At 47.3% G+C, this 20364-nt stretch overlaps 2 protein-coding genes across 5 annotated transcripts in view; one reads left to right on the top strand and one right to left on the bottom strand.

The window, feature by feature from the left end:
• HEATR4 (HEAT repeat containing 4) overlaps positions 1-20364 on the bottom strand; it is a 50551-nt gene that overhangs the window by 10012 nt on the left and 20175 nt on the right. For 2 of the 4 annotated variants that reach the window (XM_017961352.3, XM_009211923.4), the window contains exons 7-16: positions 20104-20265; positions 18933-19093; positions 17261-17365; positions 13571-13689; positions 11016-11196; positions 9860-9929; positions 8939-9128; positions 7693-7771; positions 5607-5766; positions 3497-3555 (exon numbers count right to left, since the gene is read on the bottom strand). In XM_017961352.3, coding sequence (XP_017816841.1) covers positions 3497-3555; positions 5607-5766; positions 7693-7771; positions 8939-9128; positions 9860-9929; positions 11016-11196; positions 13571-13689; positions 17261-17365; positions 18933-19093; positions 20104-20265 — 1286 coding nt within the window. Of the gene's footprint in view, positions 1-3429; positions 3556-5606; positions 5767-7692; positions 7772-8938; positions 9129-9859; positions 9930-11015; positions 11197-13570; positions 13690-17260; positions 17366-18932; positions 19094-20103; positions 20266-20364 lie in introns of those variants that run through there. The other 2 variants (XM_031668002.1, XM_031668003.1) reach the window with 2 other exon arrangements.
• RIOX1 (ribosomal oxygenase 1) lies at positions 1134-11466 on the top strand. The gene is made up of 3 exons (XM_017961353.3): positions 1134-3761; positions 4560-4736; positions 11037-11466. The coding sequence occupies exon 1, from the start codon at positions 1446-1448 to the stop codon at positions 3372-3374; it is 1929 nt and encodes a 642-aa protein (XP_017816842.1). The 5' UTR covers positions 1134-1445; the 3' UTR covers positions 3375-3761; positions 4560-4736; positions 11037-11466.

The raw sequence follows: 20364 nt of genomic DNA, 5'->3' as shown, positions 1-20364 counted from the left end.
AGAATTTGTATTGGAGAAAGGAGGGAGAGAAGTTAGGTGGAGGAACTCCTAGATAGGGTTTCAGTCAGCGAATTCATCTGCAGAGCAGAAGTTTATGCGGAACTCAAACTGCCTGGGGGCATTCCTTGAAAACAAGAATTCTGCACTTTTTGGTGAGAAGTTGCCGGTGGAACATCCTGTTCAGAAATGAGGACATCTAAGGAACCCTGCAATATGCAAAGACTAGAAGGAAAGAACAGTCAAGTAGCCATTTCTCCTGGGGAGTCTCTAGTAACTTGATTTTGTGCTTCGTGTTGTTTTTTGAGACGGAGTGCGGTGGCGCGACCTCGGCTCACTACAACCTCCACCTCCCGGGTTCAAGCAATTCTCCTGTATCAGCCTCCCAAGTAGCTGGGACTACAGGTGCAAGCCAACACACCTGGCTAATTTTTGTAATTATTATTATTATTATTATTATTATTATTATTTTTTTTTTTTTTTTTTTTTTTTTTTGAGACGAGTCTCTGTCAGCCCAGGCTGGAGTGCAGGAGCTGATTCGCTCACTGCAAGCCCGGCCTGGTTCACTGCATTCTCCTGCTCTCAGCCTCCTGAGTAGCTGGACTACAGGTGGCTTCAGCCATCAAGGCCTGCTAATTTTTTTGTATTTTTTAGACGGGTTTCACTGTGGTCTCGATTCCTCCTGACCTTGTGGATCCGCCTGCCTCGGCCTCCAAAGTGCTGGGATTGCATGGAGCCACCGGGCCTCGGCCTTATTATTTTTAAATTTTTGAGGTGGAGTCTCGTTGCCTGGCTGGAGTGCAGCATCTTGGCTCAATGCGCTCTGGCCTCCCAAGTTCACTTATTCTCCTGCTCCTTCAGCCTCCCGAGTAGGTGGGACTACAGGCGCCCGCCACCACGCCCGGCTAATTTTTTGTATTTTTCTTTTTTAGTAGAGACGGAGTTTCACCTTGTTAGCCAGGATGGTCTCGATCTCCTGAGCTCGTGATCCGCCCGCCTTGGCCTCCCAAAGTGCTGGGATTACAGGCGTGAGCCACCGCGCCTGAGCAATTCTTGTAATTTTAGTAGAGACGGGGTTCCACCATATTGGTCAGGTTGGTCTCGAACTCCTGTCCTCAGGTGATCCACACACCTCGGTCTCTGAAAGTGCTAAGATTACAGGCGTGAACCACCGCGCTTGGCCGCAACTTTATTTTTAAATTGCTCTCTGAGTGTAGATTCCTTGTTTGTTTGGCAAGGGTTCTTGCCGCTATAGTTTGAAGCCAAACATTTAAAGAAAGAGAGCGGGAGGGACCGAATAGAAGAATGGTGGGCGTGGCCAACCCCAAGGTGGCTGGAGGCCGCGCCCCCTTCCCAGAGTGCACCGCAGCCGCTGCATTCAGGAACCTCTATAGCCTCGGCCCCGGCCGGGGGGTGGTGGGGGGACGACGATCTAGTCTGGTCTCGCCATGGATGGGCTCCAGGCCAGTGCAGGGCCGTTGAGGCGCGGGCGGCCGAGGCGCCGGCGCAAGTCTCAGCCACACAGCGGGTCGGTCCTGGCCCTGCCCTTGAGGCCCAGGAAGATACGAAGGCAAGTGAGAAGTACTGTACCCACCATGGCGCAGGTGCTGAGGGCGCAGACGCTGCCTAGCAAGGACTCGGAGGACTCGAGGGTGGAGTCGACGGCCGACGACCTGGGGGACACGCTACCCGGTGGGGCGGCGGTGGCGGCCGTCCCGGACGCAGCCCGGCGAGAGCCATACGGCCACCTGGGGCCCGCAGAGCTGCTGGAGGCCTCGCCCGCCGCGCGCTCCCTGCAGACCCCGCCGGCGCGCCTGGTGCCGGCTTCCGCGCCGCCCGCAGGCCTGGTGGAGGTGCCCGCCGCGCCGGCCCGGGTGATGGAGACTTCGGCCCTGCTGTGCACCGCGCAGCACTTGGCGGCCGCCCAGTCGTCCGGGGCCTCTGCGACGGCGTCAGGGCCGCAGGTGGATAACATGGGTGGGGAGCCGGCTTGGGACTCCCCGCTGCGGCGCATCTTGGCCGAGCTGAACCGCATCCCCAGCAGCCGGCGGCGAGCGGCGCGCCTCTTTGAGTGGCTCATCGCGCCCATGCCGCCAGATCACTTCTACCGGCGCCTATGGGAGCGGGAGGCAGTGCTGGTGCGGCGGCAGGACCACACCTACTACCAGGGACTTTTCTCTACCGCCGACCTGGACTTGATGCTGCGCAACGAGGAGGTGCAATTCGGCCAGCACTTGGACGCCGCTCGTTACATCAACGGGCGACGCGAGACCCTGAACCCACCCGGCCGCGCGCTGCCCGCCGCCGCGTGGTCCCTGTACCAGGCCGGCTGCTCCCTGCGCCTCCTCTGTCCGCAGGCTTTCTCTACCACTGTGTGGCAGTTTTTGGCTGTGCTTCAAGAGCAGTTTGGAAGCATGGCAGGCTCCAACGTTTACCTCACGCCACCTAACTCGCAGGGCTTTGCCCCCCACTACGACGACATCGAGGCCTTCGTGCTGCAGCTGGAAGGTAGGAAACTCTGGCGTGTATACCGACCCCGAGTCCCAACCGAGGAACTGGCTCTGACATCCAGCCCCAACTTCAGTCAGGATGACCTCGGTGAGCCGGTGCTGCAGACCGTGCTGGAACCTGGAGATTTGCTGTATTTTCCTCGGGGCTTCATTCACCAAGCTGAATGCCAGGATGGAGTCCACTCTCTGCACCTCACCTTGTCCACGTACCAGCGCAATACCTGGGGTGACTTCTTAGAGGCCATACTGCCTCTGGCCGTGCAGGCTGCAATGGAAGAAAATGTGGAGTTTCGGAGGGGTCTGCCCCGAGACTTCATGGATTACATGGGGGCCCAGCATTCAGATTCTAAGGATCCGCGAAGAACCGCTTTCATGGAGAAGGTGCGGGTCTTGGTTGCCCGCCTGGGACACTTTGCTCCTGTCGATGCTGTGGCCGACCAGAGAGCCAAAGACTTCATCCACGATTCTCTGCCCCCTGTTTTGACTGATAGGGAGAGGGCACTAAGTGTTTACGGGCTTCCAATTCGCTGGGAGGCTGGAGAACCTGTAAACGTGGGGGCCCAGTTGACAACAGAAACAGAAGTCCACATGCTTCAGGATGGGATAGCTCGGCTGGTGGGTGAGGGGGGCCATTTGTTTCTCTATTACACAGTGGAAAACTCCCGTGTGTATCATCTGGAAGAACCCAAATGCTTGGAAATATACCCCCAGCAAGCTGATGCCATGGAACTGTTGCTTCGTTCTTACCCAGAGTTTGTGAGAGTGGGGGACCTGCCCTGTGACAGTGTGGAGGACCAGCTTTCCTTGGCAACCATGTTGTATGATAAGGGGCTGCTGCTCACCAAGATGCCTCTAGCCCTAAATTAGTTTCTTGCTGATTGCTGGAAACAAGGCAGTAGTGATTCTCCCCTGCCACTGCTACTTTTTTTTTTTTCTTTTTTTGAAACTCATGTTCTTACCTTGATAACCATCAGTGTGCTCACATTTACCTTTATGACTGCTTCAATGTCACAAACCTCAGAAGGTCTTCTAGGAAGAACCATCTCATCTAGGTACAAAAGGAAAAGGAGAAGTTGGAGGTGGAAAAAAACCCTTGATCCGTGATCATTTCAGAGCACCAACTTCATCACCCTCAGGCTTCAGTGTACTGGGTGGCACTGATCATGTCATTCTGCTTGAGACCGACATTAGATTTTTTTTGGAATTTGGATCTTTCATCTGAGTTCTTTTTCATTGTTTGGAGGGAGGGTTGGGGTCAGTATCCTGTTATTGTTAAATTTGTATGAACCTTAGAAAAGTTATTAAAGTGCCAAAGAATGTTTCCCTTTTCTAATGCTAGATTATTATGTGGGATGGTTTGAAGAAATGCAGGAGCAGGAGGAAGATAGGGAAAATCTATAATGGCTGAAGTGAAAAGCAACTTGGGGTGGTTGTAGAATGTAAAAGGAGCATGTTAATCTCTTAAGGAAGAGAATCTCAGGCTAGGTGCGGTGCTCATGCCTGTAATCCCAGCACTTTGGGAGGCCAAGGCAGGTGGATCACCTGAGGTCAGCAGTTTGAGACCAGCCTGGCCAACATGGCAAAACCCCATCTCTAGTAAAAATACAAAAATTAGCCAGGCATGGTGGCACGTACCTGTAATCCCAGCTACTAGGGGACTGAGGCAGGAGGATCACTTGAACCTGGGAGGCGGAGGTTGCGGTGAGCTGAGATCGTGCCACTGCACTCCAGCCTGGGCAACAGAGCGAGACTCGATCTCAAAAATCTCATCTGATTGGGACCAATTCACTAACTTTGGGGATAATTTATGCTATTTAATTATGCAACCCAATTCTAATAGAAAAATTATTTCATACTAGCTAGTTCAGTTTTAAGAGCATGGTATGTTTTTGCTCACTGTTTGCTTGCATCCATGGCTGGCACTGCTGTCATAAGGGCAGCATGTCACCTAGTTGTGCCTTCATGGACCTTTGGCAACCAACTTTTAGCAAGCTGGCCATGAAGGAAGGCTGGTGTTCAAGTTACTTTCCACTCTCATTTTTATTCTGGCAGTTGGAAGAAACTTCCCCAAATCTGACAAGTGAATATTCTCATGGTTGGTGGAAAAGTGCCTGATGTACCAGAAAGAGCACTGGACTTGGAACCAGAAGACCTGGGTTTGGGGTGGTAGCTGGTAGGCAGCTGGCTGAGTGACCTGAGGTTGCTGCTATGCTTGGACACACAGATTTTGTAAGTATATTTTGGTACAGCTTGATTTCTGCACCTTCATCATTTAGGTTGTGTCTGGGACTCTTAAGAGTCTATCACCATAATGGATAGTTTTCTGTTGTTTAAGGTTGAGAACTTTATAAGGTCTTTTTTAAAAAGTTACAAAAGCATAGACATACATTAAGTAAAAATGATAGTTCTCCCTCCAACCCCGCTTTCCAGAGATAAGCACTATTTTTTGTTTGTTTGAGACAGGGTCCCACTCTGTTGCCCAGGCTGGGGTGCAGTGGTGAGATCTTGGGTTACTGCAGCCTCAACCTCCTGGGCTCAAGCAATCCTCCCACCTCAGCCTCCTTAGTAGATAGGACTTCCGGTGTGTGCCACCACACCCAGATAATTTTTATTTATTTATTTATTTATTTTTGTAGAGATGGAGGGGTCTTGCTATGTTGCCCAGACTGGTTTTGAACTCCTGGCCTGGGGTGATCCTCCCATCGTGGCCTCCCAAAGCACTGGGATTTCAGGTGTGCACCACCATGCCTGACCACCAGCCACTACCACTATTAAGGTTAAGCTCATAAAGCTTTTTTGGGTGCTTAATCAAACATACATGGTAGTAGTGTTTTATAAAGACTTGTGTTTTTCTGATATGTCCTTCTTTAAATCAGTTCAAGTAGAGATAACTTTTTTTTTTAAGGGAGAAAATATATGAATAAAAACCTGGGGAACAAAAAAAAATAACAAAGACTGAGTGGATGGTAGCCAAGAGGGAAGGACCCTTTCCTGACTCTTTCTTCCTCCAAGCCTTGCTACTAAGTCCCAAAACATCCAGATCCTGGAAGAGGCTTATTAAAGGAATCAAGGCATAGAACTCACCCCTAGGAAACCTACCCTGAAAAGTTTCTTGGAGTAAAGTTTGGAGTGTTAGTGGTTCTTGTTCTCCTTTGGGTTTCAAGTAAACACGTTTTGCTTCCTCCCTCACTTTTCCCATGACTATCTCCAGCTTGAGTATTTTCTGTACCAGCAAGTCCTTTTGGCTTAGTGTTTTAATCTGAATTAGAACAAATAATGCAAAACAAAACACCTGTACTAGGCAGCAAATTATCAAAAAACGAACAAATAATGCAAAACAAAACACCTGTACTAGGCAGCAAATTAATCAAAAAACAAAAAAAAATTAATAAAATAATTGTGGGAGGCTGAGGAGGGAGATCACTTGAGCCCAACAGTTCAAGGCTACAGTGAGCTGTGAGCATGCCACTGCACTCTAGCCTGGGCAACAAAGTGAGACCCTGTCTCTAGAAAAAAAAGAAGTAACTAATTGCATATGCTTATCAGTAGTAGGCGGTACATAAATGCCTGAGAACATTGTTCTCTTATGATATTGGTTGGAGATTTTTTGTACCTGTTCATGAAAATTTTACTTCAGGGCTGGGCGCGGTGGCTCAAGCCTGTAATCCCAGCACTTTGGGAGGCCGAGATGGGCGGATCACGAGGTCAGGAGATCGAGACCATTGTGGCTAACACAGTGAAACTCCGTCTGTACTAAAAAATACAAAAAACTAGCCGGGCGAGGTGGCGGGCGCCTGTAGTCCCAGCTACTCCGGAGGCTGAGGCAGGAGAATGGCCTAAACCTGGGAGGCGGAGCTTGCAGTGAGCTGAGATCCGGCCACTGCACTCCAGCCTGGGCGACAGAGCGAGACTCCGTCTCAAAAAAAAAAAAAAAATTTTACTTCAGCTTTTTGGGCATGATGAAAGGAACCTGCTAAGAAATGTTTGCTTGAGGCCGGGTGCGGTGGCTCAAGCCTGTAATCCTAGCACTTTGGGAGGCTGAGACGGGCGGATCACGAGGTCAGGAGATCAAGACCATCCTGGCTAACACGGTGAAACCCCGTCTCTACTAAAAAATACAAAAAAAGTAGCCAGGCGAGGTGGCTGGTGCCTGTAGTCCCAGCTACTGGGGAGGCTGAGGCAGGAGAATGGCCTGAACCCAGGAGGCGGAGCTTGCAATGAGCTGAGATCCGGCCACTGCACTCCAGCCTGGGCGACAGAGCAAGACTCCGTCTCAAAAAAAAAAAAAAAGAAAGAAAGAAATGTTTGCTTGGTGTGAAGTTGGTTTCTTGAATTACCTTTTCAAAGTCCTTTCTCCTCTATTCCTTCATCTCATCTAACAGTTTTGAAAAATTAAAACAATCCAGGCCAGGCGTAATGGCTCATGCCTGTAATCCCAGCACTTTGGGAGGCTGAGGCGGGTGGAGGGTGGATCACTTGAGGCCAGGAGTTCAAGACCAGCCTGGCCAACATAGCAAAACCTTGTCTCCACTAAAAACACAAAAAAATTAGTTGGGCGTGGTAGCACATGCCTATAATCCCAGCTACTTTGGTGACTGAGCCACGAGAATCACTTGAACCCAGGAGGTGGAGGTTGCAGTGAGCCAAGATCACACCACTGCACTCCAGCCTAGGCAACAGAGCGAGACTGTCCCCCCCTCCAAAAAAAAATGAAAAATTATATTAATCCTTTCAGCTAGAGATTTTCTTTGGTGAGAGAACCCAGATTAGGAATTCAGAAAAATTAAGAAGAAAATCTAGGGGGCCAGCTCCTGTCCCTTATTCCTTCTCTATGCTTATTTGCAAAAAAGGAAAAATAAACAACTTGGGTTTGGGGATGATGGGGAGAAAAACGGAAGGGAGGGAAATAGTATTTCTGAAACAATAACAATAAACTGATTTTTGAGCGCTGCTTGATAGGACTAATAGGATTTTTGTTTTGTTTTTGTCTTTACTAGTAGGACCTTATAACCCAATCGTGCACAGGTGCTTTGCATTTTCAAATGATGCGGCATCTGTGTCTGGGGTTTTTGAAAGTATTTCTATGGTGGGAAAAAGGGTATGTACATATTTGAGGAGGACAGGGTCTGAGGAACTCTTGAGAGCCCTGAATTTTCTCTTGAAAACAGAGCTTGCACTTATTTACCCTGTTCTTGATTTCCTGAAGCATTTCTTGGTTTCCTTCATTTCCTAAGTTGAGTATCTTCATTGTCTGGTACACTTCTCTGAAAGATAAGAAGGACTTCTTAGATTATTCTACCCTGCCCTTTAAAGAAGTATGGGGATAGAAAATATAGAACTTGGAATCAGTTAAGAATCCCAAGTTCCAATCCTAACTGTGCAGTTTTCTGAGCCTTATATGCAAAAATGGTATAATGTTTAGCTTATAGGAATACTATACAGTTTTTGAGACAATATACTTGTGGGTTTTTTTGTTTGTTTTTTGTTTTTTCCGAGATGGAGTCTTGCTCTGTTGCCCAGAGCTGGAGTGCAATGGCGTGATCTCGGCTCAGTGCAACCTCCGCCTCCCAGGTTCAAGCGATTCTCCTGCCTCAGCCTCCTGAGTAGCTGGGATTATAGGTGTGCACCACCATGCCCAGCTAATTTTTATATTTTTAGTAGCGATGGGGTTTTACCATGTTGACCAGGCTGGTCTAGAACTCCTGACCTCAGGTGATCCACCCACCTTGGCCTCCCAAAGTGTTGGGGCTACAGGTGTGAGCCACCGCACCTCGCCATGCCCGTCTAATTTTTGTATTTTTAGTAGAGACGGGTTTTGCAGTGTTGGCCAGTCTGGTCTCAAACTCCTGACCTCAGGTGATCCATCTGCCTCGGCCTCCCAAAGTGTTGGGATTACAGATGTGAGCCACTGCATCTGGCCAAGACAATATATTTGAAGGTGCCAATAGGTAGCATTTACTGAACACCTTTATGACAGGCGCTAAACATGTCATCTCATTACTTGTCACCACAACTCTATAATGTAGACTATCACCTGCATTTGATAGATTGAAAAAAATGGGCTCACAGAGTTTAAATACCTTACACAGGCTCACATAGCTCTTGCATGCCAGAGCTGGAATTCAAACCCTGGTCTTTTTCACTCTAAAACTTGTTGTCCCAATAGGCACTTGATAAATGTTAGTTGAATGTATGAATAACTTAAAACCATCCTGGTGGGGAGAAAAGATGCATGAACTACGTAAGTTTGACTTTCAATCTAATTTAGGCCAGTTTTTCTGTTACCTACGTGGGTGAGTGGTGAATGTGCAGGTGAGACTGTGCTTTTACTGCCATTAGGCAGCCTGGAAAGTCAGGAATATATTCAATGAGCAAAGATGTGAGAGTTGGCCGTATAAGGTAATGGTGGGAGCCAGAGGTTTAGTGCTTACTTTAGAACAGCATCGTGGTTCTCCAGGAGCAGCACGTCTAGGAAGGTGTCCCTGACCCGGTCCCCTTGAAGTTTCAGGGCTAGGATGCTACGGCAAGCTTCCAGCCGTACACCTGGTGACTCTTCATAGTGAATAGCCCAGAGCAGAAGATCCGTCAGCTTGGGACTTACTTGCCCAATCTGTCCCAAAGCTGCAGAGATTAGAGGGCAGCATGTCCTTGAAGACTGAGCTTACTATATTCTAGCATCCAGAAATAAATTGAGTTTTGCAAACAGTACTTTTCCTTTTGGATGGTAATCACCATTATAATTTTAAGGATAGGTTAGAGTGGGACATTACCTCCAAAGAATTTCTAGAAGAGGGATGTTCCATCCCATCCTTGCCCATTAGGATATTTGCCTATTTCGGGGATGAAATATGGAACAGATAACATGGAAGATCCACCTAGTCCCAGCAGGGTGATGGGGAAAGGAGGCACAATTATTTATCTATGTCAAAAAGAGAAGCAATGCCAAAGATTCTAAAAAGAAACTAGGCTGATTAAGGGGCAGGGTTTTAGGGCTGTAGCAGTCTTGAAACTGATCTGACTTATAGAGCGTAATAGTTGAGATATCCAAGGAAAGCAAGATGCATCCAGCAGTGGATACATACTTGGATCTTATCCTTAATTCTGTTGGCTGGGACTGTCTTATCAGCCCTGTCTTTAACTTAAGATTGACATATACCTAGACTCAGGATCTTTCACTAAAAATTGAAGAAGAAAATTATCTTTCTCTTCTCAGACAAGGAACTTCTGAAAAGCTAAGATCATTACCTCTCCTGCACTTCACCCCTTTATTAGAGAGTTTCTGGGGATCATTTATACTTGCATAGGGAAAGGTATTTAAGGTTTAAGAGTTTGGGACACTACTTCTATAATACCTCGAATGGCAAAGGCCTTGATTTTCCAGTAAGGATCTCTCTGCATCAGGTTCAGGAGGCATTCAAGCACCTGGGATGGATAAAAGGCAGTGTTAAGTGGGGAGAACCAGAGCAAGAATGAACCAGAAGCAACTGGGTGCAGTGGCACACACCTGTAATCCCAGCATTTTGGGATGCCAAGGTGGGCGGATCACTTGAGGTCAGGAGTTTGAGACCAGCCTGGCCAACGTGGTGAAACCTTGTCTCTACTAAAAATACAAAAATTAGCCGGGCATGGTGTCACACACCTGTAATCCCAGCTACTTGGAGGCTGAGGCAGGAGAATTGCTTGAACCCGGGAGGTGGAGGTTGTAGTAAGCTGAGATCGTGCCACTGTACTCCAGCCTAGGTGACAGAGCGAGACTCCATCTCACAAAAGCAAAAAAAACAAAACAAAGCAAAATAATGAATCAGAAACAGGGACACCACTTATCTCTAAAAGGAGCTATAATTGAAAAATGACCTATCAATTCTGGTGACAAATGAGCTGGAGCCTAAAGTACCAACCTGTATGCATAGTGAGTAGATTAGCTGAATTATCTGCTATTGATTTTCTCAGTCTACAGATCTGTGGCCATATGGCTTCTCTTGAACACTTCAAATAGATTTTTCCCTAATAACGGAATTATAACTCCATTTATGGGAGTTGATCCTAAAGCCCATCAGCACCCAGGTAATGAGAAGCTAGTTAACTGAGGTGAGAACAGGATTCAGGGGTGTGCTCTAGAACTGAAGTCTGGGCTGGCTGGGAGCTAAACCAAGCTTGTCCAATACGTGGCCCGGAACGACCTTGAATGTGACCCAACACAAGTTCGTAAACTTTCTTAAAACATGAGATTTATGCATGGACCTTTTTTTTTTTAAGCTCATCAACTATCGTTAGTGTTAGTGTACTTTATGTGTGGCCCAAGACAATTCTTCCAGTGTGGCCCAAGGAAGCCAAAAGATTGGACGCCCCTGAAACGGTCCTGTTTGAAGTGGCTTATGTACCCCCTTCCCAGTTCCGATCTCTCATTCTGTGTCCCTGCAGAATGTTGAGCATACTGTGCACAACCAGGGAAGGTAATGCCCTCTTCAGGTCAATCAGGTACGATAAGAATATGTTTCCCTGACTCACCATCTTGTCGCGGATTTGCAGGGCACCAGCTGCCAAACAGGCTGCCCGCCGAACTGCTGTGAAGTCATCAGAGAAGCAGTGCAGGAAGCTTGGGAGAAGCTTGGCGGTCATAAGCTTGAGCTCACCTATCAGGGAGAGAGCTTCCACACGCTCCTGGGAATTTCCTTGACCCAGCTTGACCCTGTAAGGCACAAGTTGCTTTTCTTTCGCTTCCTTAAACTTTCAGTACCTAACTCCCAACCCCAATGTATGCCCTCCTGATAAAATCCGAGTTCTGTAGGCTGTCAATCCCAGTTAGCCTTATGCTCATAAGGTAAGTTTTACTGGGTACAGAGCTCGATTGTCTTCTTTACTTGAATCCCTAATTCATAGCTATTCGGTAATTAGGTAATGCAGGGCTTTCAGTTACATTGAATGACTGAATAAAGGAAAATGTCAACTTGCACCTCTTTTCACAGTCAAGTTCTCTTCTCCATCGCCCTCACGTGTGCCATGATTATTTCTGCATTTGGCTTCCAGCCTAGAATGCCTATGTAGTCTTTTTGTTTGTTTAAATTATTTTTATTTATTTTATTATTATTATTATTTGGAGACGGAGTCTTGCTCTGTCTCCCAGGCTGGAGTGCAGTGGTGCAATCTTGGCTCACTGCAAGCTCCACTTCCTGGGTTCATGCCATTCTCCTGCCTCAGCCTCCTGAGTAGTTGGGACTATAGGCACCCACCACCACGCCTGGCTAATTTTGTTTTTCTTGTATTTTTAGTAGAGACAGGGTTTCTTTTTCTTTTTCTTTTTCTTTTTTTTTTTTTGAGACAGAGTCTTGCTCTGTCGCCCAGGCTGGAGTGCAGTGGTGCCATCTCGGCTCACTGCAAGCTCCGCCTCCCGGGTTCACGCCATTCTTCTGCCTCAGCCTCCCTAGTAACTGGGACTACAGGCGCCCACAACCACACCCGGCTAATTTTTTTTGTATATTTAGTAGAGACGGGGTTTCACTGTGTTAGCCAGGGTGGTCTCAATCTCCTGACCTTGTGATCCTCCCGTCTCAGCCTCCCAAAGTGCTGGGATTACAGGTGTGAGCCACCGTGCCCGGCCTTAAATTATTTTTAGAGATGGAGTCTTGCTATTGCCCGGGCTGGTCTTGAACTCCTGACCTCAAGTGATTCTCCTGCCTCAGCCTGAGTAGCTGGGATTATAGGCACTTACCCACTCTGCCTGGCTCCTATGCAGTTTCTCTCTCTTTTTTTTTTTTTTTTGAGATAGGGTCTTTCTCTGTTGCCCAGGCTGGAATGCAGTGGCATGATGATGGCTCATGACAGCCTTGGACTTCCTGGACCCCGGCAATCCTCTTGCTTCAGCCTCCCAAGTAGCTGGGACTACAGGCATACACCACCACACTGGCTAATTTATTTTTATTTTTATTTTTTATTATTATTTTTGAGACGGAGTCTCACTCTGTTGCCCAGGCTGGAGTGCAGTGGCACGATCTCCGCTCACTGCAAGCTCCGCCTCCTGGGTTCACGCCATTCTCCTGCCTCAGCCTCCTGAATAGCTGGGACTACAGGCGCCCACCACCACGCCATTTTGTATTTTTAGTAGAGACGGGGTTTCACCATGTTAGCCAGGATGGTCTCGATCTCCTGAGCTCGTGATCCGCCTGCCTTGGCCTCCCAAAGTGCTGGGATTACAGGCATGAGCCACCGTGCCCGGCCAATTTTTTATTTTTTATTTTTAGTAGAGACAAGGTCTTGCTATGTTGCCCAGGCTGGTCTCGAAATCCTGGGCTCAATTGAGCCTCCTGCTTCGGAGTCTCAAAGTGTTGGGATTATAGATGTGTGCCACTGGGCTGGCCCTCCTGTGCAATCCCTCTGTGAAACTTGGCCTTACACCTCTAACCATGCTAAGTATTCCATTTTTCTGCTCCAGCAGTTATGGTATACGCCATTTGTTCTAGTTTTTAATGATTTGGTATTTTTAATTAGGTGTTTGTATATTTTGCATGTGGTCATCAGAATTGCATCATACTTTCGAACACCCTCCAACACCCAAACCATTGCCTCACGCCTACTGGGCACTCAATGATTCTTTCCCTAGTCACGTTGTTAGTTTGTAGGGACTGTTAATTTTTTACAGTGGGACCTGGTCCAGGGTCTGTACAGAGGAGCTAAACAAATGCTGGGTGGCTGAATCCCAGGCCTCCTAAGCACTTTTTTTTTTTTTTTTTTTTTTTTGAGACGGAGTCTTGGTCTGTCACCAGGCTGGAGTGCAGTGGCGCTATCTCTGCTCACTGCAACCTCCGCCTCCCGGGTTGAAGTGATTCTGCTGCCTCAGCCTCCCAAGTAGCTGTGACAACAGGTGTGTGCCACCATGCCCAGCTAATTTTTTTGTATTTTTAGTAAAGACAGAGTTTTACTGTGTTAGCCAGGATGGTCTCAATCTCCTGACCTCGTGGTCTGCCATCCTCAGCTTCCCAAAGTGTTGGGAGCCACCATGCCCGGCCTGCTTCCTAAACACTTCTAAGAATTTAGAAGAGTGTCTCCTCATGTTGACTGGGTCTTACCTGATTATGTCATGCACCTCTTTCCCAAGGCTCATTTGCCCCAGCGCCTGCGCAGCTGCTCGCCTCACTTCCTTATTCCAGTCATTCCACATCAGCTGGATCAACTTATGTTTCATATCCTATAAGTAGATATGATCGTTAGCTATCACTTACTGAACGTTAATTTTGTGCTTGGCGTTGTGCTGTTTTTTCTTTTTTTACCCATCACTGTACTAATGAGGATTGTCGTGAGTGTTTTTTCCCATCCCTTACTCTCCCAAAGAATCCAGCGGGGCAGATATTGCTACCATTTACAGATGACAGAATGGAGGCTTTGATCAACTTGTCCAAGGTTAACCTGGTGAGTGCTGGAACCAGGACTCAAACCCAGCTCTCTCTCCCAAGCTCATCCTTTAAACTATATGGTATCAGTGCAAACATAATCTGTACCTGGGAGACTTAAAATTTGAAAATGATACTTGATGAGGTGACCAGCTCATTGCAGTTTGCCTGGGACTCTCCTGGTTTTGGTACTGAAAGTCCTATTGCCTGGACAAACCAGAATAGTTGGTCACTCTATAAGTGCACTTCTCTCAGAGAGGAATGGGCAAAGATTACTACACGATGATTGCGTAAACGTGCCCATGCTGTTCTCCCTGCTAGAAGTATCTCCCTTCTCTACTCCTACCTGGTACTTGATGTCTTTGTACTCTTCCTTTACGATTTAGCTCAAAAGCATCTCCTTCCTATCACACTGATCTTTTATTAAAAATTTTAAAAAATAAAAACATCTCCTTAGTGAAGTCTTCTTTGCCCCTTGTAAGCACAGGAAATCCCCACAACACCTCATAGCTGCTTCTGTTCTAGCTACTTACAACATTTACTAAGGGAAGACTTAGCCCTGCACCCCAGTGGTAGCATAGTGCCTAGCGCACCAGACGTGGTCAGAAACTGCATGCTTACTGAATGAGTGAAAAGACTTATAGACATACTGCCTTTCTTAGCTCCAGCAGGCTGCCATGAAGTCCTCATCATCTTTACCTCAGCCCCTGCTAGCTCTGCATGTCTTTTTACTTTCAGTTGACAATTCTAAGTGCCAAGTGCCAAGGAGGTGAAGGTACAGATGAATCAGATGTTGTTAAAGTGATATTGTTAAGATGCAGTTTCGGATTGAGCTGGCCTAAGATGAGATTTTTGCATTTCTTTTTTTTTTTTTTTTGAGATGGAGTCTCACTCTTGTTGCTTAGGCTGAAGTGCAATGGCACGATCTTGGCTTACTGCAACCTCCACCTCCAGGGTTCAAGTGATTCTCCTGTCTCAGCCTCCTGAGTAGCTGGGATTATGGGCATGTGCCACCACGCCTGGCTAATTTTTTTTTTGAGATAGAGTCTCGCTCTGTTGCCCAGGCTAGGGCACAGTGGTGCGATCTCAGCTCACTGCAACCTCCGCCTCCTGGGTTCACACCATTCTCCTGCCTCAGCCTCCCGAGTAGCTGGGACTACAGGCGCCTGCCACCACGCCCAGCTAATTTTTTGTATTTTTAGTAGAGACAGGGTTTCACTGTGTTAGCCAGGATGGTCTCGATCTCCTGACCTTGTGATCCGCCCGCCTTGGCCTCCCAAAGTGCTGGGATTACAGGCGTGAGCCACCGCGCCCGGCCTGTTTTTTTAGTAGAGACGGATTTTCTCCATGTTAGTCAGCCTGGTCTCAAACTCTCAACCTCAGGTGATCTGCCCTCCTCAGCCTCCCAAAGTGCTGAGATTGTAGGTGTGAGCCACCGTGCCTGGCCGATTTTTGCATTTCTAATAAGCTCCTAGGTGATGCCTGTGCTGCTGGTCCAGGACTTTAGCAGCAGGGTGCTATAGCACTTGAGACAGAACTAACCCAAGTCCAAAACGTTTTCAGGTGATTACTCTATTGAGTGGCCAGATTTTGTGCTTCCCATATCAAAATGTCAGGGTTACAGAGTGGAGGGTGTTCACTTATCATGGAAATGGCAATGTTCTAGGCTATTCTGGAGATACCCAAAGTTATAAGGAAAAGATGAAGTAGCACATAGGAAGAAGGGAAAGCGCCCATTTGGACACCTGAAGATGATTGGGAAATAATGGCAAAAACAAAGTGTTGCCTGGAATTCCCTCTACAGTTCTAGCTGAGCCCCACCATCTTCACTGACAGTTGGTTTTTTTTTTTTTTCAGATGGAGTCTTACTCTGTCGCCCAGGCTGGAATGCAGTGGCGCGATCTTGGCTCACTGAAACCTCCGTCTCCTAGGTTCAAGCGATTCTCCTCCCCAAGTAGCTGGGATTACAGGCGTGTGCCACCATGCCCAGCTAATTTTTGTATTTTTAGTAGAGACGGGGTTTCGCCATGATGACCAGGCTGGTTTCGAACTCCTGGTCTCAAGTGATCCACCCGCCTCAGCCTCCCAAGGTGCTGGGATTACAGGCATGAACCACTGCACCGGACCCCTTCACAGAACTTTAAGCAATAAATTTAAACCAAACTAATCTCTCTCTCTGAAAAGTTTTAAAAGAGTACCTTATATTTATTGCTTGTTCTTGAATCATCTGTATATATGAGTCTTATTCCTACCATAGTGTTAATTTTGTGAAAGCTGGGATGATGGTTTTTTGTTTGTTTGTTTTTTGAGACAGAGTCTCGCACTGTCGCCCAGGCTAGAGTGCAGTGGCACGATCTCGGTTCACTGCAACCTCTCCCTTCGAGGTTCAAGCAATTCTTGTGCCTCAGCCTCCCAAGTAGCTAGGATTACAGGTGCCAGCCACCACGCCTAGCTAATTTTTGTATTTTAGTAGAGATGGGGTTTCACCATGTTGGCCAGGCTGGTCTCAAACTCCTGAGCTCTGATCCACCTGCCTTGGCCTCCCAAAGTGCTGGGGTTACAGGTGTGAGCCACCGCGCCCAGCCGGGACTGTGTTTTATATGTGTGTGCCAAACACTCAGAGAACCACCACAGACACTCATTTAGATGGGTTTTTGGGTAGTTTAAGTCAGTGCTTCTCGAATGATCTTTGATGAAGAACCAATTTTGGGGGGAGGAAAATACGCCATTGACTGATAAAGTCTGTTGATATTGAGGCAATATCAAATTACTGTAAACGTTTCTTTCTTTCTTTCTTTTTTTTTTTTTTTGAGATGGAGTCTCCCTCTGTCACCCAGGTTAGAGTGCAGTGGTGAGATCTTGGCTCACTGCAACCTCAGCCTCTTGGGTTCAAGCATTTCTCCTGCCTCAGCCTCCCGAGTAGCTGGGATTATAGGCGCCCACCACCACACCCAGCTACTTTTTGTATTTTTAGTAGAGATGGAGTTTTCACCATGTTGGTCAGGCTTGTCTCAAGCTCCTGACCTCGTGATCCCCCCGCCTTGGCCTCCCCAAGTGCTGGGATTACAGATGTGAGCCACCACACTCAGCCTACTATAAACGTTTCTAATCTCCTGTCAGTTTTTGTGCTATTTCATTGTGGATCAGTTACCAGCAGTTTGTGGACCAGCACTGCACTGAGAAGCATTGGCTTCTAGACAGACATGCTGGCATTTGAAGATAATTCTGGGTTAGAAGTAAGAAGTAGTGATGTGGGAACAGAGATCTGTTTGGTAAGAATGGGATACCACATAGCAGCAAAAAGTAGAAGGCCTCTGTAGCTCAGCCTCTTTTAGGCTTTCTGTCCTGGAGGAAAAGAAAGAGGTTTACCAAGCAGACGTTTCCACTGATCCGGGAGAAAACCTGGCAGGCCACAATCCGGTTCTTCCATTGGCAGCTGTTCAGCTCCACAGCAAGCATGGTGTGTATCAGGGTCTGAGGAAATGGAAGACTTGTATGGATATTCACAATCACTTTTAGAGATACTAGAACCTTGAAGTACATTCTGACATGGCATCCTGCATAATTAATGTCACCAGTAGACTCACAAGAGATGGGGCATGTTTCCGTCTCAGCCAACTGACTCTGGGATCATAAATTGGGGAACAAAATACAAATTTAATAACCTAAACAGAAAACTGAGACCTTCCTTTCCTGACTTTGTTTTTACTACTAAAATGATTTTTATATACCTCAAGCTTATGACTTTCACATTACTATTGAAAGTAACTAAACACAAATGTAGGTCTCTGCAGTTTTCAATGGTAAACTTCTAGCAGAAGCAAATTCTACATGTCACAACTCTTCTTGCATATGCAAATAGAGATTATTTGCAACCTAATTCTGACTTTTCTCTCAGCTAACTGTTGTGACTTCCCCTTGTATACACCTCTACACCCAGGTTTACTCATGCTTATTCTACCTTATGCTTGAGATCATCAACCCAACTGACTGCATTTTATCTAATTAACTAATTGTTTAATTAATTTTTTGGCCGGGCGCGGTGGCTCAAGCCTGTAATCCCAGCACTTTGGGAGGCCGAGACGGGCGGATCACGAGGTCAGGAGATCGAGACCATCCTGGCTAACATGGTGAAACACCGTCTCTACTAAAGAATACAAAAAACTAGCCGGGCGAGGTGGCGGGCGCCTGTAGTCCCAGCTACTCGGGAGGCTGAGGCAGGAGAATGACGTAAACCCGGGAGGCGGAGCTTGCAGTGAGCTGAGATCCGGCCACTGCACTCCAGCCTGGGTGACAGAGCCAGACTCCGTCTCAAAAAAACAAACAAACAAAAAAAATAATTAATTTTTTGAGACAGGGTCCTGCTCTGTCGCTCAGAATGGAGTACAGTGGTGTAATCTCAGCTCGCTGCAGCCTCAACCTGCCAGGCTCAAGTGATCCTCCCACCTCAGCCTCCTGAGTAGCTAGGATTACAGGCACACACCACCATGCCTGACTAATTTTATTTCTTTTTTTGTAGAGACAGAATCTCACTATATTGCCCAGGCTGCTCTTGAACTCCTGGACCGAAGGGATACTCCCACCTCAGCCTCCCAAAGTGCTGGGATTAAAGGTGTGAGTGACAATGCCCAGCCCAGCTGCATTTTATTGTATTTTATTTGTTTGAGACAGAATCTTGCTCTATCACCTAGGCTGGAGTGTAGTGGCGTGATCTCAGCTCACTGCAACCTCCACCTCCCAGGCTCAAGCGATTCTCATGCTTCAGCCTCCCAAATAGCTGGGACTACAGGTGTGTACCATTGCACCTGGCTAATTTTTGTATTTTTAGTAGATATGGGGTTTCACCCATGTTGGCCAGTCTGGTCTCAAACTCCTGACCTCAAGTGATCCACCTGCCTCGGCCTCCTGAAGTGTTGGGATTACAGGCATGAGCCACTGCCCCGGCCCCAGCTGCCTGTTAGATGGCTTACATTCACTGACCTCAAAGACCTAATTGCTCCCCAAAACTGTTTCTTTCTCTGACCCGGTAATGGACACATACTGTCTTCTCACTCAGATGGCTCAGGAGGATATAAGACTGTTCCTCAGTGTCCTCATTCCTCTTTGTAAACAGCTGGTGGAGGATCCTCTTAATCACAGGGTAAGTGGCAGTACCTTCCAGAGCCAAGCACTGAGCTGCAGCCCAGCTATCCACACTGTTACCTGCCACAGTTGGGTGAAAAAGAGTTCAGAATGGTGATGTGTTTTCTCCCTAGAGAACAGCCTTTGAATTGATACCCAAGGCTGCTAGCCACCTGATATCTCACTTCCTTGTACCCCACTCAGTCTAGAAATACAATTCCTTATTTAAACCATATTTAGAAGAATCATATTGGCTGGGCACGGTGGCTAACACCTGTAATCCCCACACTTTGGGAGGCCAAAGTGGGCGGATCACCTAAGGTCAGGAGTTCAAGACCAGCCTGGCCAACATGGTGAAACCCCATCTCTACTAAAAATACAAAAATCAGCCAGGCATGGTGGCACGCGCCTGTAATCCCAGCTATTTGGGAGGCTGAGGCAGGAGAATTGCTTGAACCCAGGAGGTGGAGGTTGCAGTGAGCCGAGATCCCACCATTGCACTCCATCCAGCCTGGGCAATAAGAGTGAAACTCTGTCTAGAAAAAAAAAAAAAAAAAAATTTAGTCCAGCTACCACTTGGTGGCAGTATATCTGTTTTGTTAAAGTACCTAGAAAGAAAAATTTTCTTTTTTTCCTTTTTTTTAAGAGACAAGGTCTTGCTCTGTCACCCAGGTTGGAGTACAGTGGCACCGTCGTGGCTTACTGCAGCTTCAACCCCCTGGGCTCAAGCTGACTCTGATAAGCATGTATACATAGGTCTGCCTCAGCCTCCTAGGTAGCTGGGTCTACAGGAGCACACCACCACACCTGGCTAATTTTAAAATTTTTTATAGAGATGGGGTCTTCTTATATTGCTCAGGCTGGTTTAGAACTCCTATGCTCAGGTGATCCTCTCACCTTGGCCTCCCAAAGTGTTGGGATTACAGGTGTGAGCGACAGCGTCTGGCCTTAATTTTCAAATGGTCTGACATAAATCTAAACCCAATATAGCAGACATTGCAGAGCATGACAGTGGAGAGGAAAGGACTGGGAAAGCTGATAGTGAGATGTCTATCCCATATTTCCAAGTCAGAAGTAACGGAGTTACTCACCCTTCAGAATGGCAGTCTGCATGATGTTCTGGGCAAGGGGATTATGTGACTGTATGGCATATTGGCATATTGCTGCTGCCATCCGCACATTGGCATTCTTGTCACAAAGAGCAGCCTCTAGGGCAGGCAGTAGAACCTCCGGCAAGTCCTGGATGGTCTGGTCTGTGATCAAAAGAGCCAGGTAAGAAAGTACTAGCTCCTTTGCTTTTCTCACACACAGCTTCCTTTCTACAGCCACGTGGTGGCCAACCTCAGTCCCAG

Source organism: Papio anubis, chromosome 7, assembly GCF_008728515.1.
Source record: "Papio anubis isolate 15944 chromosome 7, Panubis1.0, whole genome shotgun sequence".
NCBI lineage: Eukaryota > Metazoa > Chordata > Mammalia > Primates > Cercopithecidae > Papio > Papio anubis.
This window is presented reverse-complemented; position numbering and strand designations above follow the sequence as displayed.

Bases quoted from the DNA above. Each gene is read 5' to 3' on its own strand.
- RIOX1 (XM_017961353.3), top strand. From the start codon at position 1,446: ATGGATGGGCTCCAGGCCAGTGCAGGGCCGTTGAGGCGCGGGCGGCCG.